Here is a 26,027-nt window from a genome sequence, read left to right as displayed (position 1 = left end):
AAATGATCAAAAGACCGTCGATGTTCCAAGGCTGAATTTACGAACGGGCTAACCGTTTCACGGGCCGCGCTGGTTTCATGGTAATTCGGGGAATATCACTTCGCTGTAATTTCTTTAGTGTTTTTATTGCTGCCGGGTCCCCCTTGTTTCACAGCCATCTTTTACCCCGCCCTTTTTCGCTGTTTCGATCGGGCCAAGGATAAAGCGCGTATCATGATTCGGATTTTTGCTATACAGTCGATCGTAGAAATATTCAAACGCCTACAGCTCTTGATCGTGGTCTGTAGCTTAAACTCTGTCCTTCATCGAGTAATAAAAATATTCATCGCGTGCTTTATAGTTCTGTTCGCATCTTGTCGGCAGTGTTTATCGATGTTGCATACTTTTTTCGGAATTAAAAAATAATTTTGAAACGTCTGAAAATTACGTAAATTCTCACCACCGCAGATTTATTTTCGCGCATAAAGATTGTAACAATGAACGAACGATAAGACGATAAACGGATCGATTGAACGAGACTCGACGTGGCAAAAGAACGGAGGGCCTCGTGTCGCGCACCAGGTCAGACGGTAAAATTAATGTTCAAACCGAAGGCTCATAAATTGTGGTTTAAGTCGAGACGTGAAAAGTATTATGGGGAACTGTGGGCGACGTAAACAGCTTTAAGTCGTAAACGGGAAGACTTGGGTCTGACGCGGAACAAAGCACGCGTAATGGAAGCGAACAGACTACGAGCATCCATCATGGGGCGTGACTACGCCAGCCATTGTTTAATTAATGCATGCGTCTTATCAGTTTCGTTTCAGGACCAATGTAAGAAAAGAGAAATCGTTGTTCGCTAAATGAACGATTGTACGTCATTTTACAGTGATACTAAAGCAGTCGCAGGGAATGAATACAAACTTTAGTTGAGACTTCTCCATATATCCATTTCCCAAATTATTTTTTAAGAAAATCATTAGTATCTGTAATGACATTAATTCCAAAAGTAGTCGTAACTATTGCAAGTATCGAGGTAATCGATAAGGAGACAAAACCATCTATGCTATCATCCCTAAAAATGCCCCTGATAAAAATTACATATTTTCTTTTTACTTTATATAATAGAGGATCGATTAATCCGTTAATTCAGTATAAACACCTTAACAATCACCATATATTTCTTATAGATTGAAAACCCATCGTATCGGTCGATTCCAAAAACTCAGACGCGACTACCTTGAATGCTTGCAGAGACATCCTGAAGGTGTTGCACAGGTGACATTCCGAGAACCTGCAGAAGCTCAGGCCTGTATTCAGTTATTGAACGGTCGTTGGTTCAGTCAGAGGAAAATATCGGCTGAAATCTGGGACGGGAAGACTAAGTACAAGTAGGTTTACCGATCGCTTTCCTTTGTATCGACGCCTACACCAACGTAGTCGATACATTACTGACTATCGCTACAGCTTTGAATCGTGTGGTACATTCGGTGTCTGGTAGGGTCGCTCTCTGCATTTCCGACTCTGGTTTATCGACGGGATCTCTGGGGGAGAAAACGTATCAGCCATTAGAACTACCATCTTTCACACTAGAAAATTTCTAGTTCCTAACTCGCTTTGATTTCATTCCATGCATCTATTAATAATTTTCATTTCTTCGATTATTTCTTATTTTCAGACGTCACGCAGTTTCTAGATACGATTCTCACGGTTCTCATGTTATCGTTTTCATCCTAGGGTATTCTATCGCTTATGACGCATTTTGTACAAAAATGCGGATCGTTTTCTTTTCTTGTTTAGGGTTTTAGAAACTGACGCAGAAATTGAGGCTCGAATCGCGAAGTGGGACAAGTATCTCGACGACGCGGACGAAGAAAAAAGGGCAAAATCTGGAAAAAGTGATGAAAAAAGCAGTCGGAAATCAAAGGACGAGGAGAAGCCCGAGCCGAAGGAAGTTCCAGAGGTACCTGAAACGACGGAGGAAACGGAACAGTCGTCGAATTCCGAGGACTCGCAGGAAGCAGCTGGAAATAACGAATAAACTAGGAATTAAGTCCGTACCGGAGATTTTAAGAGCAAACGCTTTCAAGATGAAGTAACCAAGAGTAACATCGACGATCACGATTAGAAATATTTTTTCCAGATTACAAGTTGATTACTTGTGCTCTTCGTTGTTGATGGTCTATGATAAACATTATGGCATTAGTCGTAACACATGTCGTTGCTCGAATGAAATAAAGGAGAAAAAATACTCCCTGGAACCACTCGTTTTATAATTTCCCATCTTTTCTGATATTACAGGATCTTTTTAACGAGGAAATCTATTGTTTATTTGCAAATAAAAATAAAGTTACCCCGTGTGTCTTCTCTTCCTTACAGGTACCTATGGATCAATATTTGGTACATCCTCGTTTTATCCTCATTATTTTTCCATTCATTATTAATTATTTATTAGTTAAAGCCAATTCTAGACCTTATATAATTACTTGCAGATAAAATCTTCTATAACGAATAATCAATTGTAAAAGTCCCTATTTTCAAAGAATTATAACTTTTAGCTGCATTGAAAATGTAATGGAATAATCGTAGCGTTCTCAGACAAACGCAACCGAGGAATTTCTCAGCGTTTGAAGGATTTTCATCGTAGATTCGAACCGGTCGGTTCCCATCGGTGACCGTTCTTCTGTCCTGCCGTTTCGCGGTTCGGTCACAGAAGAAGAGCCGGCGGAATCGCGTTTTTTGATAGATCAGCAACAGCCTCTCACGAACGGAGTCCCACGAACGATCCCGACACACGGATCGCTCGGAATGCCGAAATAGCAAATTAGAGAATTCCAGGAGATCTGTCGTCTCTCTTCCATTTCTTTCTTCCGCCGGCTCCTCGAGCTTTGTCCTCCTCCGCCGTGGCGTAACGCGGATCCGTTTCCACCGCTCCTGCGAGCCATTCCGACAATCTTAATCCCGTAATGATCTATTGTTCGCCACGATACCACCAAATTTTCGCACCTCGGGACGTTTCGGTGCTCGTCTTTATTCGATCCGGAGGTGTATGAACACTCGACTCCCCAGGGGTTGCTTGAATAAAATATTTGGGACGTCCCCATTTTATCTTAATTTATTAGAATAGATCGACGAAATTCATCCGAATTATTTCATTATTTTTTCATTAATTATTTAGCAGTTAGAGTAAGATTTTGTTCGATGATTTCGTCGTATCGCTCGCGTCAAGTGTACTAATTTGAAAATTCAATCCTCCCTCGATGATTATAAATGAGTAAAAGCTTGATAATTATCGACATACCACGTTGTAATTGTAATTATAATGTAACATCGAAAGGATCGTCTAAGGACGTTTAATCTTCAAAGCGTCAGCCTTTCGCGCGAAGAAGGATGCCTTCCTGCGAAATGGATTGCTTATGAATCATGTTATATAGAAAAGTATGCAACTGGTATGCCACTCTTGATGAAAATTAATAGCCTCGAGTGTCCTTCGCGCGTATCGTTTATACGTCCAAGGAAATTGCACAGCAAGCATGCGATAACTACTTCAAAGATCCATATTTAACACAATGGCTGAATAAGTGCCATTCAAGATAATTCCTCGCGGCACAATTATGGAATTCATAGTAACTCGACGCGACAACAGCAATGCGACGGATATTCGCCAATAAAAACTGTACTAGCTTTTTCCGTTGGCGAATTACATATGTTTCGCGGTATCGGTTGAAAAGAATTGTGTCGATATCGTATCGATTAAAAGTAATCGCATTGTTTTAATTCTGTGGAAATAGTGTAGTCGTTAGTTTCTTGTTCCTTGACAAATCTTTGTTTCTTTTCACATAGGCAAGTGTACTTTATGTTTTTACGTATTATTACTATAAAATTATATTTCACGTATATCATGTACTCTTCACGCTTTTAATTCGAATATCAGAGCAATAATCAGTACGGACTTTCGACGAAGAACTGCGTAGATGCAGTAGCAAAAGGGATCTCAAGACCTCCCTCCAAGAGTCTCTAATCCGATTCACTCATGGCGAATGTACTCCATAGCGAAGACAAGTTCAATCAATCGATTAAAAAAGAAAAGAAGATCCTTCGAGACTCGGAATAATTCAGACTCGTCAGCAGTGGCAGTCGGGACTGGGTCAAACGCCTAGCTACCGCTCAACGAGGGTGTAGGACAGCTCGAGAACTACACGAGCAAACAGCGTCGGGGACACTTGACCCTGTCGAATCGGTGTCGTAGACGGCGCCTAATCTCCCGTGTAACGCGGGCAGGTCCATGAAGGACGTCCCGTGGCGTCGGCGCAAATCCAATAACCCTCGACAAGTGTGACGCGTAGCGCGGGCTTTTTTTCCGATCGTCGTCCACCCCTACCGGGGGGTGTTCGTCGCGAACGATTCTCCTGCAGACGATCCGATCGACCCAGCTCGATCAAACGTTTCTCCTCCACGGGCGTAACAGTCATCCTGCACGTGGCCACTCGAACAATGCGGGAGGTTAGCCTGCACCCCGCTGCTAATAGTCGAGCATTAAATTTGTCAGTGATATTGGCAAACGGGGTCGTCTCCCCATCGAGCTCGGGTTGAATGGGACGAGACGTCTGAAATATGCTTCCTCGCGCTTCACCCCACGAGGGAAACGTGCCGGATGGATAGCAGACAATGACACGGTCAGAGGAGGGAGCTGGGAGAATACAGGGAAGTGGACGGTGGATCTTCGACACGGGACGCCACGATTTTCCAAGTTATCCCTTTGAAAAGTCCTTCAAGTGGAGCGAGTTTGTCGATTGTAGGTGAGCGATCAGGGTTGGCTGGGAGCCTCGACTTCCAGGGGTGGGATTATCAATAATTCTTTTGTTCGATTACGTTTTGTTTGGCGAAAGCGTTTTGATATTAGCGAATGAATTTTTCATTATTTTGTATATAAATACGCTTGTGCATATGTATAACTACCACCTTGATACCATTATACTACTCAAAGGGTTAAAGGTACGGACGCCATTTCCGCGACCGATATCGTCCCAGGCCTATCGACCGTTCGACCTCCCACCTCCACCTTCCATCAACGATCTTCGATCCCGTTCCGGGACGGCTCGAATCACTCACACTGCTCGATCATTCGTGGAAGAGGTCGGCACGAACCAGATTTCCCTGTCCGACGCGGGAAGAAGCGACTGTCGTCTCTCCTTCTAGGCTCTCTCCAGGCGCAGCAAATTAAGCTTCCCAAAACACCGCGAAACTGTTAATTAAGACTCATTATGCGCGCGGGCTGACTCCGGCGGACCGGGGTTTGGGGTTGGAAGCGGCGAAAGGGTGGCGAACCGAGGTACCTACGGTGTCAGGTAGCGTGAGAGAGTGAGAGAACGTAGAGAAGAAGAAGAAGACGAAGAAGAAGCCGTAGGAGATGGGAACGCGGTAGCTGGTCGAGCAGGAGCCACGGTAGGGAGACCTGGCTTTGGGACGAGCAAGAGGACGGAGGCGGAGGAGGAGGAGGAGGATGAGGAGGTGGCGTTGGAGGAAGGGGGATGGTTTAACCCGAGTAGAAACTTCTTAATACCGCGAGCGGCAGTCGGGTTCATTGTGGGATCAATACAGAGACGACTGGGCGTAGGAGTGGCAACCGTCGTCTCATTGGACGTGGTGTTCCCGCTCGGTGATTGGCTAGCAGTGGAACTGCCAGGAGGCGGTTCCTTTCTCGCTAGCCCCTCTGTCGGGGTTAACGAAAGGGGGAGGCTAGTCCCTGACCCTCGATGGGAAGGAGTGAACACGCGGCAAGCGAAAAAGACGGAGAGCCGCGGAGCGACCAGTTGGAAAAAGACGGCGGACCGGTCTGCGGCGAGGGTGACACGACGCCGGGGGGTTCAGTCTGTGTTCGCCCATCAGAGACACATCACCAGCCACGATACGGTCCGGTTGCGTCTCTCGCCGCGAGGGTAGCCTCCCCGCAAACCAGGTGTACCACGGTGATTCGAATCAGCTCCTGGACGCATCGAGCCCTTGAACTTGACAGTCTCCTCCCCGAGCGTCGGGGATCCGATCGGTAGTCCGACCGTCGAGGATCCGCATGGGAATAGCGGACAACCAAGATTTCCCGGTGGTTTCGAGCTTCTTTGAATCAGTGGAACAGTGACGCACTTTGTACCCTGGTCCCAGAGTTGGGGCCAGTTACATGGAGTTTTGTGATCTGCCGAATTGTGAAAATCGTTGTTTGAGAAAGTTCGAACCGTGTTGCGAGACAGTTCCCAAGGAATTGCGCGAAGACACTGCTCCGATCGAGGCAAAGCAGGTGTAACATCGAAGAAGCCTAGAAACGTTCCTTCTTCCTGGAAGATCATTGGAAGAACTTGTTACAAGATACTTTATTCCCATCTTTAAATCGGAGCGTGTATCGCGAAGATTCTCGATATTTTCATCAAACATCGACGTTGCTCCGTAATCAGTGTGAAACGTGTCGATCTCGCGATCGGAAGGTGACCTGGTAAAGTGTACTTCGGGATCGAAGCTAAGAAGACGCGGTCATTCGGTTTTCCGAGAAACGGGGGTTCGGTAAACATTTCCTGGAAAAGCCATCTGGCGAGCGCGCAGTACCGTCGAGTATGCGACAAAAAGTGGCCTAACGTTGTTATCGAAGGCACGTCGCGGGTCAAACGCGCGGCACGGGTCTGTTGTTAGTTGACGAACCGTTCGCGGTGACGATGCGCGGCTCGACCTGACGCAGCGTTTTCGAAGTCGGTGCACACGAACGTTCCGGTGAATCGAGCGATCGTTCGACCGCCTATCGACGGAATCGGTGGTCCGAGGAGAGACGAGAGAGGAGGCGAGTGGACAGAGTGGAAAGGAAAAATAGTGTACGAACGGGTGGTGCGACGTTCGGGTACGCAAGTCGGCAGGCCGGCTCTGGGGTGCCGGGCCCGGGCGGGGTGATGAGCTGCTCCGAGGTGATGTATCAATATTATCCTTACCTCTATCAGAGGCCACCGCCGCCGCCGCATCCGACTCACCCTCATGCGGCCTCTCACACCCATCCCCACGCAAATCCGCATGCGGCTCACCACAGCCCGGCGAGGCCCGCGCCTTTTCAATCCTTCTCAGCGGCCACGGCGACGCATCAATACGATAGGGTGAGTGTTACTATTATTTCTCTTCCCTCGACGAGATTGTCTCTTAACGCGTCCGGGAGGAATACCATGAAACTCCGCGGGAACAAGGGTACCGAGTTTAGGAGAGTACCGAGAGTCACGTGTATCTTGGGAGAGACGTGAGTGTTCGTTTAGCGATAGAAGAATGGAGAGTACCGAGTAACTTGGGTCAGATACGAGATTATCGTGGAAGATTGTTATATGGAGTGATATGGGAGTATCTGTTGCACGAGTAGTTTAAAGCTGGGGGGTGCTACAAGGATATGATGGAAGTAGCTTAATTTTAGGGTGACGTGAAAGCTTAGGTGACTATTTACTACTAAAGTAAATTGCAGTTTGAACTTGTATAATCGTGCTCCGTAATAGAATCCTGAAACGAGTCTTCTCGGTGGTCGAATGCTTGAGAATCACTGGCGACTGAGCAGTCCTATGGCGATAAGAATCTTTGGGAATCTACCCCGAACCGACCATTTCTTACTTAATTCCCTAACCGTCCGATCGGTGGTACGGGCGAAGTGTTTATAAACGTTCCTCGAGTATAAAGTAGGGCCAACAGCAGCTTTTTAGGATTGCGTGGCTGAATTGAAAAGTTTCGATCAGCTTGGAATTATACTAAGCGTTACTTGTACGAAACGTGGACAGAATTTTGAGGGGCGTGGGGCTGGGAAGATTTAGAAATGCAAGGAAAGATATAAGAGATGTTTTTAGTGGAAACATTCCGGTATAGCGAACACTCTTCGATGGAGGATTCAATAGAACATCGAGATAACGTTCGATTTGTTTGTGTACAACTTATAACTGCATTTGTTTTTCAATCAAATTGCGCGAACTTTGCGATCAGTGAAGATCAGTGGCAAAGAAACGTTGCGACGGTATTCCTCCCGGATGCGTAACAGGCACTCGCTATTGCGACAGATACGAGTCGTACATTCTCTCCAAAATATCTTTAAGTATATTATTTAATAATGTGTTCGATACTCGTAATGAATTAACCAGCAACTATGTGACAAGTACATAAGTTCTCGAAGCGTAAATACTACTCTAAAATCCTCTCTAGGATAACCCTTTGAAGCTGAACTATTTAGCTATTTGTTTACTACTTCTAAACAAAAAAGTATCGATATCTTACACCACGAGTCTCTTCGTTCGAACTCGATGAAATTTTTGTTTTGGGGTACCAAATGACCCCCAAAAACCAAACGTGGCATCGTCGTTGGCTTGCGATGCTGCCACGACAAAAGAATCGTTCCCTGTGTAATCGTTGGGATGATCTCGGGGGAGCCATTGTCTTCCACGATGGAAGTTCTACGAGCGAAAAAACTCGATCGGGCAGTCGAAACAGTCGCCATTTGGGGGAAGGGGGGCAGGAACGATTACGCGAACGACACGTTCGGCACCGGTTCAAAGTGGTTGGACGACGAGAGCGGACATCTACGATCGTCGAAAATTTAGACGTCAGCGGCTCGTCAGGACCGCGTTCTCGACACATTATTCATAACCTTACGTGCTGTCATACGGGACGTGTATCGCGCGGCTTGTCTCGTTTAGAGATTACAAGCTGGTTCTCCTCCGAGAGTCTAAGCGGTCTAACAAGGACCACCGCAGCCACGGTGTTGACTGATTGGTCACGGAACGTCAGATGTGAATTTCGTTGGATTTTCAGGCTAACGAAACATAGCAGAAGAGAGAGAGTCACGGTGCACTTTTAGATAATTGACAATTTAGACACTGGGTCAGCTGAGGCACATAAACATCGTTGCAAAATTTTTTAAGAAAAATTCAAAGGCGCCTTTGAATTAATTTTGTTCCATAGCCTTTCCATATTTTAAGGGACGTATACATGTTATTTGTTTGCAACCATTCCAACATATTTATGTTCAAATATCCATCACTAAAGCCTTTTAATAACATAGGGTGTCCAGATCGCGAAATTTTAATATCCAGAAACGACAAGAAAATTCCGATTCCTACATTCCCATGCTTCCTAGTTCAAGTCGCATACGTCGAATGCCCAGCTGCTTGATCGCAATAATTTCCACGTTAACGCGAACGATTCTTCTCGCGTCGGTATCACGGGCGTTCGAGGATATCAAGAGCGTTGAATTCTTGTCGGACAAGTGCCACCTTGGGATTATGACACCCCGCGAGTATTCGTTCCGATATTTTAACCGCCCTAAGCGTAACACATAAATCGAGAGTACTGGATTCGAATTAGCGGAGTTTGTTTCGAAACTGGAGGAACTAGTTTGTCCCGTTCGCGCGAGCCGCTCGAACGGACAGGTAATCCATGGGGCGGTCAGGTGATGCGAAACATTCCTTTGAAAAAGTTTCACCGAAACGATGTTGATGTTAGCGCGGTCGAAAATGAAGTCTCGACCCGTTAACAATGTTGCCCTCGTCCGGAATATTTTTTCTTCGCGAAACTGCGCGTGTTTTGGAAAGTTGGTTTTTTCCATTGGCATATTTATCATCGACTTCGTATACAATTCGATATAATACAGTTTTTCGGAATGAACTGAATCCTCGCGTTGCCATTAATTTTCTTGCCGCGAAATAGCTGCAACATTCTTCTAGTATTCGAATAAATATTCGTTAAATTATAAGGAAAATAATTGAGACAAACAACAGCAACTGTTCGATGATTTGTTTGGTTGTTTTGCCAGGAGACTTTAAATTCCCGCCCGGCAAGCGTTTCTAAGCCGCTATTATAAATTTCTGTTACCCTCGAATTATTTTCTGCATACCTTGCATTCGTCACTGTGTTGTGTTGTAATAGAAATACCATTGTGACGTTCCCCGTCGAGTGATCCGCGCGTCGTCGTGACATACTTACAATTAGTCGTTACTACGAAACAACGTGGTTAATATATACGAAAACTTGGAGCAATCGAATTTATAGTTAACCCCATAAATATTCGCACACTCTATGTCCATTGAAGAAGCTTGACTAAATTAAATAATATGATATTACCGTATGAATTTTTCATTATAAATACGTATACATTTATAATGAGAAATTTGTTGGGAAACATCAAGCCTACCCTTTAATTTAAAGAAATTTCTTCAATAGATATGGAGAGTTAACAACATTTCAACAACAACGCTTCAACAACATTTTACATGGTTATCTTGATACCAAAGATAGCACCACTTTTATTCCAGTCTGCATTTGCTCCAGAAACGCGATCCCTTAATAGTTTTCGACATTGTGATTCAGTGAACTATTTCCAGCGAAATGTGTTCGAATAACAACTCTACGCGACCGATTCGGAATAGAAGTCCACCGTCAGGCATTTCCGCATAATCTAGGTAATTGTTTGTCGGTCGTCGTTCGTCGAAAGGAGTCTGATTACAATAACATGTTTACAAACAATCCAAGGGAGCTTCCGAGATGTTTTACTTTACGCACGGTCTACGAATTCCCGCTTTTAGCCGCGCGTCCTGAAATAGTTTGGCAGACAAGGGACCGAACGAGAGTTTCTGCGAGTTTCACCTCGGGGATCCTCTCTGCATCATTTTAATATGTCTGCTGGCAGGTCAGCCGTGCTTCTTGCCCTCCCATGAACTCATCCGTACACCACGGGGTGTCGAATACCGTTTTTCTCGTTACTTGTGCCCGGCGTGCTTCTTCGTGCCTACTTCTTTCTACGCGTTTTTGCGTTTTCGCGTTTAGTTTCGTCTGGGGACCGCGGCAGCTCCAAAATTAGCACTCGACGTTTTTCAGAAGTTTCTACAAGGTTCGAGGTGCTACGAGTCGAGCTTGATTGCTTCCAAATTTTCATAGCGGTCAATTAGGGGGTTGAACGACATACTCGAATTTTCTAAACTTTCGTCAATGGATGTCTCTTTCACGAGTCGAACGCGCAAGAAAAGACTGAAGCTATGCCGTCGCGCGACTTTCCTTGAATCCTCCGGCAATGTCGACTTCGGAATCATTCCACTCATTGTTTGCCCAAATACGCCGCGCGAGACGTCTCACTGTATCGCAATCGTCATTCTATTAGCGATCATGGATGTAACGAATGATTTTACAATGAGTTGTGCGTCGAATTCCGACGATAGCAGGACTGCCATTCAGCTTAATCACGTGGGACGCGGTATATAACAACATCGTACACTTAAATTTCATCAAAATTGAAAATAATTTGATCGTTTCTCTTTTAATCAATAAATTTAAAATCGCAAGGAGGTCCTCAATCACAGGATTTCAAACCAAACCAGCCACTTAAGCCACCATCGTCAACCGAATTAACATCCCACCATCGTCATACACAAACATTCGATCCCGCCGCGTTATCCGTCGATAAATGTAAACGCACCCCATGCCAGAAAACCGTGAAAGGCGCGAACAAAACGAGGGCTATGACTCTGTAGCCGTTGGCGAGCTACGATCGCATCTTATCGTCGTAACTCCCGATACCGCCGCGCGGTGATAAATAATAAGCAACGGACGGCATTACTTAGCCGACATTGAGAGGAATGTCGGGAACGACGATGAGGTATCACGCTGCTTACCTACTTAAACTGTTTATCATGCGGTAAATTATACGAGCCGAGAATATGCTAATGAGAGGCCGAGAGATCTAACTGCATCTAAACGACGTAGATCGCTGATACGGTGAGGACTAGTGAAGAGAAATTTCTGAACGCCGCCGCGACCGTAGACCGCCGCTGCCGCCGGGTCCCCGACAGTAGTTGGACGTCCTCCAGAAAGAAGGCGCACCGCGTCCCGACGACCAAGGGCACAAATCACTTTCGGTGCTGGCTGGGCGCGCGCTCGTGAGAAAACACCCTTACACGAACGGGCATATTTAACCCCTCGACCACGACGTCTCCGCGGCGCGCTGGGCCCACGAATCTTTGAGATTCGGGATAGCGAGGTTTCCGTCTAGGTTATCATTCCAACCGAGCGAACCTCCCAGAGTTTCGTAATTAAGAAATGTGCTGCGAGAATGACTTATAACACGGGAATGAGATCAAACGAGTCCGTCAGTTGAGCATCGAAGTGCACCCCCTGAATTCTAATTTGTTTGGTCGTCGATATTGGTTCGTCCTAGTCATCGGACATTAACGCGATATCCGCGCACGCTGAAAACAGTACCGAAAGCAATGTCAACTCATGAATGTTTACTTGTACAAGGTGAGCGTAAACATATGTGGCACCCACTTCGGTGATGGACGGGTGACACGCCAGCGGCGAATAAAGTTCATGTAAACAAATGCCTTGTTTACATGGCGTTGATCCTGAATTATAGCCGTTCTCGTACTCCAGTGACGCGCAGATGCTCGCTTTCATAGGTGATGTCTGAAATGATTCCCCTCGGTGGAAGGTGAGTCCGGTACTCCTGAGTTATAGGCCTTTTTTAACACCAGTGACGCGCAGTTGCTCACCTTTATAGGAAGTGCTCGAAATGGACATCTTCGGGCCAAATACAAGCTGCAGATGTCGCGTCCAAGACTTTTTCAATCTCTCGAATAATCCAGGTAGTGGAACTGGAGGTCTTCAGCTGTAGGTTGTCGAAATATTTGGACGATGGAATTCTTTCAATAATTCATACATTTAACTCCTGCGAAGTAACTGCGATCAATAAGACAAGTCGAAACTATAAACATCTTCATTGGACGATCGAACGTCAGCGATATCGTGTCTACGATCCTGTCGAACATGCTGTTCCCGGAGGATGCATCCTGGAAACACAAGCGACGAGAGAGCACGCAGACACTCAGGGAAAAATCGGTAAAAGGCCAACCCTGGGGAGTTGGTCGTCCCAAGAGGGAAGCTCGACGCGTCTCCGAGTCCGGAGCAATAAAGCACGGGTCGCGCAGTTTCGTGTGGCGTCGTGAGAAAACGACTCGGGCATTTTTAACGCTGGCGGTGTAACCGTCGGTGCGTATGGAGTTCCGTGCACACGGAGCACGGGGAAGGTGGGAAGGTGGAAGAAAAACGAGGGAGGTGAACGACGAGAGGACGGGGGATAGAGGAAGACGGAATCGCGCGAGCGTATATTAGCCAGCACGGCGAAAAACGCGTGGCTATTAATTCAGAGTCGGTGGACACCGGTCAGCGCCGGCAAAGAAACAAAATGAGCGCCCTTGGGTCAGGCCCTAAATAAAAGGAAGGAAGGAACGTTTAAATAAAAGTAAACTCGTGTCGCCGTAGGGCCAGTCCCGGCGTCTTTCTGAGCTTCCCGAGCCGGAATAGGTGGGGCCTTTTTGAGGCGAAGAAAAGTTGGCCCGGGAGAGGTGAAGATCGCTGGTCCCGAACTCCCTCGCGAAACCTGTCCCCTGGCATCGAGATCGACCTTGCCGCGCCCGCGATTGCGAGCTTTAACGCTCCCCTCCGTTATCCGACGATCGTCGAGAATGCGACCAACGCATGGGGAGGACAGAGACGCATTTTTCGGCTTCGCTCCGGCTTTGTAACGGTGCTTCCGCCGGTATCTCTGCTCAGGATGTTTGATTCTGGATAACGCGACGGACACGCGTGGTCGATCCTCTCGCGACGAGCTTGCCGTCTCTGATAAGGGAATTGATGCCCTGGACGGGTGTTTGAGAAGTTCACGGTGTCACAAGGAAGGGAATTCAATATTCTTTAGCTAGAGGAACTCGGATCTTGTTCTTACGTCTGCGGTGCCTCTTTTTTCTGGAGTGTCATATTCAAGGGCAGGGGTCAGTTACACTTTGGAGTAGATTTTTGTATCTGGTATTTACATTTGTATCTATGACTTTCGCCTCACGTAACCATAAATGGGTTAAGTACCCCTAAATTTATGGACCGAATTCCCTGGCTGGACCAGGTGGCAACGTTATCGCGACGGAGTCGTTAATCGACAGTTTATTAACTGGCAATCTCGCAGCGGAGGTGAATCAGTAGCGACACGCGATTAAAATCCGTTTACGGCCGCGTGATTTTTCACATCTGTCTGGCGCGTCGTTTAAATCGCCGCGGGAGAAATACGAGGGACGGAAGCCCGTCGATAGATCATCGTCGTAATGGCACCGCGGAACCCGTGGTTATTCGATCTTAATCATTTTTATCGCGTTACGGGACTCCCGCGCTCGTCCACCGACCACCGGGGTCTTCGCCACTCAGGTGGTTGCTCGTTTAACGCTTCGCCGTTCGTTATCTTACCATCGCCAGCGACGAGAACGCTAAATGCCGATAGCAGCGGGACACCTTGCCGCGTTCTGCTCGTGACGCCGAAATACCGTGATTCGCATGTAAAATAACCCGATTCGTAATATTTACCGGCACGAATCGTTAATAATCCTCCGTGTCCACGCGGTGCGTCCTGCTTCGAAGACTCCCATGAAGATGATTTAGGGGTCTGACCACTTCAGACACCCTGTAATCAACCGATACCTCAGATTTTACATCGTTTTCTCCTTTCTTCGGAATTATTTATTCTTCTCGACACTTTTCTCGAATGTAAAATCTATTTTTCGAATAGATCGAAGCGCTCACACTAAATCATTCATGTTTGGTCATTGAAAATGATGAGATGTATATATCACGTCTCATATACTTCGCGATAGATAACCACCGAGACCTATACGATCTATACAAATCTAATCACCTGGCCTCAACCTCGCTCTTCCACTTTCGCTCCACTACTACAGGGATCTTGATAAACTGATGGATCCTTCTCGTCGAGGAATTTGATCCGAAGGCTCCTTTTATAGGAGACAGTTTTCTACCGAGAGCTTTCCTAATGAATCCTCCAACGGATCGAGAACGGAAATAATTTCGATGCTTCGCGTTGAACGTCGAACGAGGTCCAATAAAATGTCGCGAACGTGATCCCCGGATCCTAACGAGGCCCCGGTACGAGAGTTCATATAAAATCAACTCGGTTGGGTTCGCTCGATAAAGTCATAAAGGGGACACTTCGGCGTTGGTCAGCCTAAACGATAGCTGGCGAGACTCGAGTGTTTATTGGCGGTTCACGTGGGCGTTTCGCGTATAAATTCCAGCGCGCGGAAGGGACGACAAGAAATTAGTCAAGAAGAAATCGCGAAGGCGGTTCGGTTAGGGCCAGTTCTCATCGCGACGCGAGACCTTGTGTACAAAGGGAGAAGACAGGTGCAGGCCGCTTCGCTCGCGGGACAGGGCAAGAACTTAGCTATCCTTCATTAGCACTCTCGTTACGGGGACTCCGTTTCTTCAGGTACAAAGGCGTATCGGCGGTGAACTGCCATTTCTGCGGTTTGACGCGGTCGTCGTTCCTCGCGGTTCGCTTTGAACATTACGGACAGCATTGCCTCAAGTTCGTCGACCAACGGACTCGTAATTGGAACAGTGTAATTGGCCAGGAATTTAGGACGCGTCTTCGGGAGTCCATAAATTTCTCTACATTTTTTACATTTTCTCGAAAGTTCGCGAGGTTATTCGAAGGCCGTCGGGCAAAAACGAGGAATCCTCCAGCTCGAAGGGCTACGACAGGGCTGAAAAATGAGAGATCTTTTTTCGTTAGGCAAGCCGTTTTTTGGGAAGTAATTTTATTAGTGATTAGTGACAATACACTTGGTACGGTCATAACTTTTGTTTGGCCATTGAATAATAAATAATTTATTTCAGAGGCCATTTTGATCGCATTTTTCAACTTCCGTTTTATGGAGTTAGTCGATTTGTACACACAATGAATGGCTCAATTAAAAATAAATCTTTACCAAACACGTTTTTATTCGAACTACCATACGAGTAAGGGAGCAGAATTTTACGTAAATCTCAATCATCGTAAACACACACACGAAATCACAAGCTTCCACCGCAAGGCCACAGCATTACTTCCGGTACCTACGTAGATTCATTAATCACTCCGAGTTCAAAAGAACCTACAATGTATTTTTAGAAGCATCCCTCTCGTACGAAATCTCGAGCGAAGTCGATACCGTATTATTTCCTACATAATTGGGCAGCCCGAGACTGACGAGGAGACTGCACGTACGCGTAGCCTGGTCTGTCTCCGTAATAATTAATGGACGACAGTTAATTCCTGGCAGAACTGCTGGTATAGGCTCGTCGCAAGATGGTAGCCGGCTGATTAGAATTTATCGAAGAGACGAACCGTAAAGATGTATCTCGCTGGGAGATCTGTTTGCGCGATGATTCAAATTTCAGGGAACTCGACGATCAATAAAAGTTGCGACGCCGTTCTCCTCGCTTAATAAACGCGATAATATCGACTAGTTAGCGAGTGTATGGTCGGTATTCGGTAATAACAGTATCATAAAATGATTGACACGAGTATTCTTGAAATAAACGTCGGATAGAGAGAATCTCAGCAGTACCTAATTAGAATTATACAATTACGATTTGCACATGATTGAACCCGGTTTGTTAGCAGTAATTTACAATCTCTTCAGACTTAACTGCGCAACGGTCTAATTGGTTGCTCTTTCAACACATTGTTGACCGGCAATTTTACACAGAAGCGACTTCACCGGCTATTAACTCCAATAAACTTTATTCGTATTTTACGAACGTAATGAATTGAAACGAAAACCTGACAGGACAAAAGAAACAATCTGAAATTAAGAATAGAGAATGAAAATCGACAAGTTTTCTTCGATTTCGATTAGCCACATTTCCAGAAACATCGTGTAAAAAAAGAGCCGCGTTAATCGAACCTGGAACCAGTCACGATCTCCGGGTAACAGGTGATCTTCATTCGAAGCCGATCCGTTTAAATGGACGCGCGAGAGTAATCGCTCGCTATCTATCGGGAATCGTTTCGCTGATAATAAAGGACACAGGGTGTCCCCTACCCAGCTACCAGCGGATCCGGTGGATCGCGTCAGAGCGTGCAGGCATGGACGATCGAGAACCCACCGAGGAGTGGGGCCCCGTAAAAGCGCATTTTTCTCGGGTATCTGGCCGATTAATGAACCGATGTCGTCGCGAGGACCACCCCGAAGGGAACACGTACGGTACGTGCACCCCTCGCGATAGACCGACGAGAAGGAGCAGTCGTCGAGACTATAATACCTAAACTATAACCAGCTCCCGTCCGTCCTTCTAGCAGCAGGTCTCAAACGAACCGCGCCTTTACCTGACCAAGTTTTACGATCGTCGCGTCGAGGTGGCGATGTGTCCTCCCGTTATCGTACAGGCGGGATCTGGCCAGGCTAAAGCAACCTCTTGCCACGGTCGTTTGTGTTGTTTCTTTTCCCTTCCGCCCCGGTCTTGTTGCTCCCGTTGTCTTCGTCGCTTCTTCCTCTCCAGAGGAACGAGCCCCGGACCCCTGTGGGAAAGAGAGACTCACCCGTTTCGCTAGGCGACGACCTCGTTTGCCAATTTGATCCCTGGCTTCCCGAGATGCGCCAAGGATCGATCCCCGCGTTTCGAGAGCGTGCGAGTTGGTCCTCGCGATGAGCTCGATTTAGGGTGTCCTGGATCATCGTGACGAGATCCTCCGGGATATGGACCGTGACGATGATGGACTCGCTTGTAAATCTGTCGAGCGGTTTGTTAACACGTTCCCTGCCTGAAATTTTGCTCTTCGCGCTCGAATGAACCGGTCACTTGGAATCGTAGATGAAAATTATTTAACTGGGTTTCAATTAGTACAAAATGATTTACGCGTCACAGAGCAGATAATCATCCTAAATATTCCGAATCCTAAAGGAATGCATCATAAAAGTCTAAACAGCGGGTATAACTTATCTTCTGCATAACCTCGGGGAACGTTTATAGTACCTTTTACGACGATGTCTATTTATGCCCACTCGTCACTTTTCTTACGCGGCGACGCGAAGTGTTTCTTTATCAAAATATCGAAATATTGTTGATTTTCACTTCGTTCACGTTTATGGAACCGCGAATACCTCGAGGCACGCGAGGAATATTCTTTTTATCGGACGATGAGAATTCCGGTTCGCGGGGGTTAAGACGAAATCATTTGTCTTTCGGAAACGCGCGGTTCTAGTGCCTTAAACACTCAATTTTTCGCAAAATTTGCCTCTTCCTGGATCGTTAAGGCCGCTCGATGCCGGCAAGGATTCACACAGGAAAGGAACCGTTTTATCATACTAATTTACAAGTCGCGGTTAGTACGCGTTTTCCCTATACTCTGAACTTTTTTGCGCGAGTTCTCGCCTATCACCCTACCGATCGTTGGATCACTTTGTCGGACTCCGTGGAAATGTACAAAGGAAACGCCGGTTCCTCGCGGCGGCTGGCTTTTCATTTTCTTTGCAACTTCCACGTTTCTTCCTCTCCTCTTTTATTCCACCTTCCACCTTCTTGATTGTCGGATAAATCGCTGCGTTGAACGGGTGGATACGCGCAGAGAAAACACGTACTTTAATGTACCGCTGAGTTTCAGTTTTATTTATAACACCGTTTCTTTTGCCATTTCTCGTGCCTTCCTCCGTTCTCTCCCTCCCCTCTCACGGTCTTTTTTATCAAAAAAACCGGAGGGACGATCACGTGGCGCGGCTGAGGTCGCGCGGCTCCGCAAGAAGAGTCTCTCGGCGACGACTCCTTCCTCGATTCGCTTCTCAACGAAAACGGACGATTCGCAGACGGGTTGTTGTGGAAATTTCGGAATATTCATTATAGCGCTTCGAAGTCATTGAGTCACTCACCTTCTACAGCTTCTCCAAAGATGAATTCCTGACAACATTTGCTGCGGTTGAGTCGGACCCGAAAAACGCATTTATCACGTACAAACAGAGGTATTACTCGCTAAAAAGAACTTCTTTTTTAAAATCAAATTTATTTATAACCTTTGGGTGAGTTCAGTTTTCCTATAACCTTTGGGTGACTTCGAATCCCAGTACCCGAACACCTAGCCTCCCTAGTCGTCGCAGCCCGCGTCCTTAAAGTTCTCGAACGTTAATGCCACGGCTCGCCTAATAAAATCTCCGCCGCGCAAAACGAAGAAACATTAAGAAAGCTATCCCTACGGGATTTCACGGTCGCGCAATAATCGTCGTTCTCCGGCGGAGAGTACGCGTTTCCACCGTTGGCGTTCGCCTCCGAACGATTTCGCGTACGGACGCGTCGTGCTGCGCGGCAACTATGAAATTTCAACGTGGCCGTTACCGCGAATTCATTAACGAACTTTTCTCTCCTCGGGCACCGGGCAATACCTGCATATTAAGCGTAATTACGCTTTCTGTCCGCTTTGTGCCACAGCCGCGCACACATGCCGAACCTCGGGTGTAATATCGACGAGCGCGTGAGCGCATGCGCGTTATATTTTTACGTGGCAACCCTTCTCTCGCTCTCTCCGTCCCCCGTCGACGGAGACAGGAGGCTTTTAAAGCCCTCCTCTGCCGCGAGCGAGTAACGCTTCTCCGCGTTTAATTTATGTAGGAAGCTAGGAAAGCCGACGGAAAAAAAGGTTGAACATGTGACGCCGCAAAAACGCTGGCCGCCGTTATAATTTATACGCTAAACGCAAGCCGTGCGTAGTACACGTACGCGTGTATGGCGTTTTCTAGCCACGGTTTTCGCCGTTTCGTGTGCCCCACCGGTGGCTTATGGTCCGCTGGTCCCCGTCGTCGTCGTTGTCGCGTTGGGTTTCTTTCTGCCTCCGTTCGCGAACCTCCCTGCCTCGTATCGTCGCGGAATTCGCGATTCTTTCCTCCGTTTCGTTTTTCCCGGCGTTCGACACGTCGGAACGCCGGGAATGTCGGGGACCGCGGGCCCGAATGGTAAAAGTTGCCCGATACGTGTTACTTAACGATGCTAGGAACGAGTCCGAATGAACCGAGAGGATGAAATTGACGCCGGTGAACTGGCTGGGAGAGCTGAAAGCGAGAAACGACCGAGAAGATGCATCGAAGGTACTCGCTCTTCTCGATATTAAATAGTTCGAGATCAACCCTTATCCCATGCTTTGGACCCGACCGAGTTGCCGTTTTACTCGGTTTCTTCTGCTTCCATTTTTTCGCGCTTTCTTCCGTTGACATTGATCATTCCAAAATTTGATGTCACCTTGCTCCACCTCGCGTCCACAGAGAACGATCCACAGTCATCTTCGTCTGATTTTTCACTCGACAGAGTCTCGCCGTATCGATCTGCCGTGATATACACATTACACACAGCATTTTCCATGGTTCTCGAGATCGCGACAAATTTCCTCCCAGAATCGGGATTCCCGGGACATTTGAAAACGGTTTTCTCGGGAAACGGGAATGGAAATTCGTCGAAGAATGTCGAGAATTCTCTCAGACGGGATTCTCGAGCACGGTCGGTAATACAACCGCGTCGCGGAGTCTTGAAACGTTAATTACAGCGGCGAGTCTCGTTGAAAACGATCGTTTTGTAATCAGCTGGAGAGGCGGGGATTCTTTTCGTTGGAAAGTGGAACGGACACACGGAGGAACGAAATGATTTATTTTCGCGTAAATCAATACGCCGTCGATGTCTCAACATCGGCTTAGGCGGGCGTCGGAGCCCCGAGACTCGGAGGCATTCCCGACGCGTCGTATTAGCAACGATCGATTACGGTCTGTAATTTGTTGTTCTCGCTTCGTTGGAATAAATTTCTACGGACTAGTTTCTCGAAGCTCGCCGCTGCGTTTCCTATAAGGCACACCACCGCGAACTCCCTTGCGCAATCGGTCGGTAAAACCGCGATCGAATCCGCCGAACAGGTTTCTTCTATTCTTTTTTCGCTCTCCCCTCTCGCCTTAAGCGAACCTCGCATGGCAACGAAAACTTTAAACAAAATTTGTTATTGCAACAGAAATTTCAAGTGAACACGCTCGAGGTTGAAAGGACATTCACCGTAAACGATAGTGTCGGTAATATTTTTAAATTTTGTATCCTCAATTCTGGACGCTGGGTCTGGAAGGGTTAAGCCTCGAAAATAAAAAAGCTCCCTCGAAGGCGTAGAATGATCCAGCGAAGGTATCTTTAGGAATGCTCGAGAAGTGTCGGTGATATGAATTCCAAAAGATACGTTCCATGAAAATAGCGTAAGATGCAGTTGGGACGCAGGTTTCCTTAAGAGTGGTTCGCACAGATACCTACTACGCGTGGCCAATGAACAGCGACTGGAGATCGAAATCGTGGGAGCTGAATTTCCTCCGCGGACCACCTATCGAGCCCGAGTCGCTCGACCGTGGATTACGATTTCGGCTTCGGCGAACAGGTCGACGCCGCTAACGGCTCGATCGCGCTTTAAGCGCACTGGTTTAATCGAGGTTTAACAAGAGTAGCGTTTTCTGCGATTCCTGTTAATTTCCGCGTGGAATTCGTTCCCCTGCTGGAGACCTAGCCGCGGCTCTCGCGACGCGGACTGCTGGTGCTCGGTATCGCGGCGCGTTAATTATAGCTGTATTAAAATTGTTTACTCCCTGGGCGTACAATTGACTCATTAATGGATGGCGGTAATTGAGACGGGGCGCGCAACACTGTAACGGAAATAGAAATACAATGGGAACTGTTTGTTCGTTGCGTGGTTATCGCGACGCGGTTCATGCGGTCGTAGAAGCGAGTATCAGGGAGCATAGATTTTCACCTGTTCAGGGAAGGCTCCCATACAAAGTGGAGAAAACGTTTTGTTTCTAGATACAGTCAGTCTCATGAGTATTCGTACCGTCTATATCCATTGAAGATAGAAGAGTCCAATGAAAAATTTCTTAGCCACCTTCGCGCAGTACTACGCCACTGCGACTACGGCCTTATCCATAAAACGCGGCGAGCGATTCCGCGGCTAAAGAAGCGGCACATTTAAACGCTGCCTCGTATCGGGAGTTCCCATAGGCACACACGATGCTACGTCTTTACTTAACCCTTTGACCACGCGATCAACGGCATTTTTCCGAGTCAGCCAACCATAGGAAGTCCCTCTTGTTTTTACTGCCGCCGATAAAGCGGTGTCGCTTCAGCTTCCGACGTTGCTACGTTCGCGAGTTACTCACTTTGCTCCTTTGGGCTTGAAAAAAAAAATGGGTGACGGTAGTCACCGCTTTCAGGTGTCAAAATTGGGATTGCTGAAAAGTGGAGCAAGCAGTGATTTATGATCTTTCTGGGTTTTTTTCTATTTGTTTCTGTAAGTTCTCTGAATTTGATTTTTGATGTGTGTGTGTGTGTGTGCTTTTTTGAGACACAAAGTTATGACTATACCAAGTGCTTTGACACTTAAATTTAAGATTTTTCAAAAACGGCTCAACTAACAGCGTGCAACTGTGTCTTAGATTAATTTTTCTTTGGATAACTTCGATCCCTTAAATAAATATTAATTAAACAGCGAATGGTTGTTCGATTAGGCAGACAATTCGAGCGCAGGGATCACTATAATTCGCAAGACCACACTGGTCGGCGAATCGCCACGCGAAAAAAGCACTTTTGCACCCACCGACCACGTCGAACCTCGGGCTCGCGGGGCGTGTCGATGTAACTTGGACCCTCACCTCAAGTTGGCAGTTTTAATTATTTTTTATCTTCTGGCCGTCGATGCCAGGGCCAGAATCGACATTAAAGATCCAGGTCTCTCGTCGGAACGACGACGTTTCGATGCGTATATCAACGTTTAACGCAGCTCCTGAGAAAGTAACTGTTATTGGTAAAGGCTTGCGCAGTATTAAGGGTTCCTAAACGTAATCCAGAATGTTCCGCTGATTCGCGCCGCGCTGCATCGGTTCAAGCTTCATGTTAATTCTGCGCGGATATTTTGCAAACGTACTTCGCTATACACCGTATCAGATCAGAAATTTTGCGACAGCGGAGAGTTACGTTGGAGTTAGTATATAGTAATTAGAGACTGCGAACCAATTAGCTGGTTTTTAACGAAAGGTTAATAAGAGAATGTTGGTACTGCATTTCGGTATCTCCGAGGTGTTTCTGGTTGAAGCCCGCGATCTTTTTCAATGTTCTCGTACATTCGAAGAAAAATTTTAAACAGGTTAGTGGTAATATTGCTTGTTCAGGTAAAATAATAGGTACCAAAACCTAGCTAGAAATAGTGTTAAATCGTCCACCTCGAAACGTCGAGTGACTACTACCTCGACGGTCGTATTTTGTTGTTAAAAAACAAAAGCTCGAAGCTTCGTTACAACGGAGGCTCTACGGTACGTTTCGTCGAACTTGGATCCTGACACTATCGGGCTGTCGTTCGATCCGAAGGAGCGTGTTGACGGCACGAAATGATCGTAGCGGCCTTTGGGGAATCGGATCAGGTTTTACCACGGCCGTCCGATCGGTTTTTACGGGATGAGCAACGGATTGTCCACCGGTGTCTTTGCCTGGCACCCGATGCACGGATGCCACTATATGCTCGCCACACAACCGTTGATCACGGCCGGGTCACGTATGAATTTTTTCGCGGAAACCGGTAAGGCGGGTTCACCTCGATTTCGCGACGTTTCGGTGAAAGTCTCGCTGGTCACTTTTTCGCAGCCGTTGTTCGCTCGTTAACGAGTCGACGCCGGGATTTCTTCGGTTTCGTCGTCGAATGCGCGATCCCAAGACCACAGATAGACTGGAAGCAGATATTAGTAAACATTGAAAACAGTAATACACGTTTCGACACATTGACGGTAGGAGAACCTAGAGTCTAGCGTAACTTGGATAAACTTGTTTGTTTACCTTGATTATTGGAAGCTACCTCGATTTATTCTAGAAGCTTTCAAGCTCAATTTCTGCAACAACCCGTATTCTAACGTATCGCCTTATCATCTAATTTCTTGAAGCCTGCCTAATGGTAATTCGTCAAGTTTTTTTTTCACTATGAACGAATAGGAATAATATGCGAACACGATGAACGCGATACTCGTGGTTCTTAACTAGGCAAAAATACAGTTAATTAAGTATCCCGTTGCAATATCGCATCCGACCGTCGTCTGATCACCTGTTCCTTTTTCTGACTCGGTAACGATCGTCCTGGATATGTATCTTTCATTAATTGACTTCGGTTAAAAGTGTTGTCGACTTGTGCGTCGCTTTACGTATTTATTAAGTCTTCCGTACGTTTCCACTTTGTAGGTCTATGTCGCGTTCAATTAACTACGTTATTTAAATTTAATTAACGTCATCGATACCTCCGTCCGTCTTTTTTGCCGTACGATGCTCGCTTCCCTTCGTTTCAGATGATGTACTACCTCTTTAGCGAGAAACGGTATATATAAATAATTATAAGGGCAATGAATCAACATGTCATGCTCGAACAAAATTCATTAAGTTGTCCCTGTAATTGTTGAAATGTCCGTAGACTTTTGGTGTCGTAAGAACGAACACTGGAAATTCAGAAAATAATCTCTATCAATTTCTACTAAAGATAGTTTAGTATAAAAAAAAAAAAAAAAAAAAAAAAAAATAAACACGTACATCACAGACATCGCGATGATTCTACGCAGCGTGCCGTGCGCAAACGCCGCGAGACATCTTTATTCGCCCGCCATGTCCAAGAAACTGTCTACGCGTCTATTTGCAACAATCTAAAGCCACAAATCACAATTAACCTTACGCGTTCTCGCTCGGATTTGAATTCTTCCTTATTCCAACGCTAGAGTATATTTAAACACAATTACGAACCGCGAGCTGTCTCTATTCGCCCAAATCGCGAGGTTCTATCAAGATAGATTAATGGTCTCGGTTACCAAGAAACGTCGCGATCCAAGGAACGATCCTAGCAAAAGTTTATGGATTCTTGTAAACAGTCGCGGCTACAATTCCGACTTGTAGTCTATCTGGGCTTCGTATCGTTCGCCACTGAATCACAATGGATCTGCATATAGACGTATTCGTTAGAGGAGTGCCTTTGATCATCGTTGCGTCAGAACAGGTCTAAATGTAGACGCAGCGTAGTGCCTTTCGGAAAGGAAACAACATTTTGTTTTTACGCGTTGCTATGAATATCAATTTACCATCTTTGACGATAGAACATTATTGGCGATTATTAAATTAATAATATTATATATTAATAGTAGTTACGTGTGTTTCGGTGTGTACGAAAGTGTCTAAGGATATTGCAATCGGAAAACACCCTCGGTACGCTACACGTTTATCGAGGTGACCGTCAAAGGTAGCACGGGTAGTCGCGCGTGAATCGAATCAAACGTAACCGAACCGTTCAGAAATCGAAACGGAAGTCTCCCGGGATCTGTCGACGATACAAACGATCGCAGGATTTCCAGGGTCCCCGTGGGTTTTTGCGGCGCCGTAAGTACTGCAAGTTTGTCGACGGACGTGTCCATCTGTCCATACGAATCTACAATTCAATGACTGCCGCAGAAGGAACGCGTCCGTGGTTTGTCACGAAGGACAGTTAGACGGTGTATAAAGAGTCCTCCGCAGCCGCTTCTCCGACCGTCACTTCCTTCTTCTGGCTCCTCGTTTTCGCCTCGTTCTTCCTCGTTTCCTTCCTTCCTTCCCTCACCACGTCGCCGTGTTGCTTGCGTAACCTAAATATTATTCCATCGGTCGACCGACTGGATGGCTGCCTGCGGAATTTCACCCTTCGACAAACGCTCGTCCATCTGGTCGGCCGATTTGCAATTCCGAGCGAGCCATTCTCCCGATAGCGCATCATTTTTTTCTTCCTCCGCCCCTACGCCGAAGACTCGCGTCGGGATTTCGATCAGGGCAGTCCGGATCTACAGTCTCCGTTATCCGAGTACCCGGGAGGATGATCGAAACGATCATATCATTTTTCTTACTTTGATATTTAATGTGTCTTAGGGTATTCGGTACTTTGCGTCTTTGAACAGGGTTTAAAAGTCTTAGTTTTGTTATCTGAAAGGAATGTCTCGCGGTACCAGGTGACTCCTCGGATTGCGTACGCAGGCTGTATTCGTTAAGAGCTCTGGACCAGTGAGGATTGTAAAAAAAAAGTAGAGCCAACGGGTTTCAGGAAGCTGAGGAAACAGCCTTCACAGCCCGAGGGCACCATCCAGGACGCGATCTAACATGATCAATGCTAGATTAATGCCAATTCCAATGCCGAG

The 26,027-nt window shown here is 46.6% G+C and overlaps 2 protein-coding genes across 4 annotated transcripts in view; both read left to right on the top strand.

Annotated features, from left to right (window-relative positions):
• Window positions 1-2,256, top strand: part of LOC128876376 (HIV Tat-specific factor 1 homolog) — a 51,428-nt gene extending 49,172 nt beyond the window's left edge. The window contains exons 6-7 of the mRNA XM_054122696.1: window positions 1,234-1,370; window positions 1,780-2,256. Of these exons, the coding sequence (XP_053978671.1) occupies window positions 1,234-1,370; window positions 1,780-2,020 (378 nt within the window). The 3' untranslated portion in view covers window positions 2,021-2,256. The remainder of the gene's footprint in view (window positions 1-1,233; window positions 1,371-1,779) is intronic.
• Window positions 2,257-5,755: 3,499 nt separating this feature from the next.
• Window positions 5,756-26,027, top strand: part of LOC128876624 (protein vestigial) — an 82,397-nt gene continuing 62,125 nt past the window's right edge. Inside the window, exon 1 of one of the 3 annotated variants that reach the window (XM_054123135.1) lies at window positions 5,756-7,106. In XM_054123135.1, coding sequence (XP_053979110.1) covers window positions 6,909-7,106 — 198 coding nt within the window. In that variant the 5' untranslated portion in view covers window positions 5,756-6,908. The remainder of the gene's footprint in view (window positions 7,107-26,027) is intronic. The other 2 variants (XM_054123133.1, XM_054123136.1) reach the window with 2 other exon arrangements.

This window comes from Hylaeus volcanicus, chromosome 5 (assembly GCF_026283585.1).
Source record: "Hylaeus volcanicus isolate JK05 chromosome 5, UHH_iyHylVolc1.0_haploid, whole genome shotgun sequence".
Taxonomy (NCBI): Eukaryota; Metazoa; Arthropoda; class Insecta; order Hymenoptera; family Colletidae; genus Hylaeus; species Hylaeus volcanicus.
The sequence above is the reverse complement of the archived record's forward strand: the minus strand, read 5'-3'. Positions and strand labels throughout refer to the sequence as shown.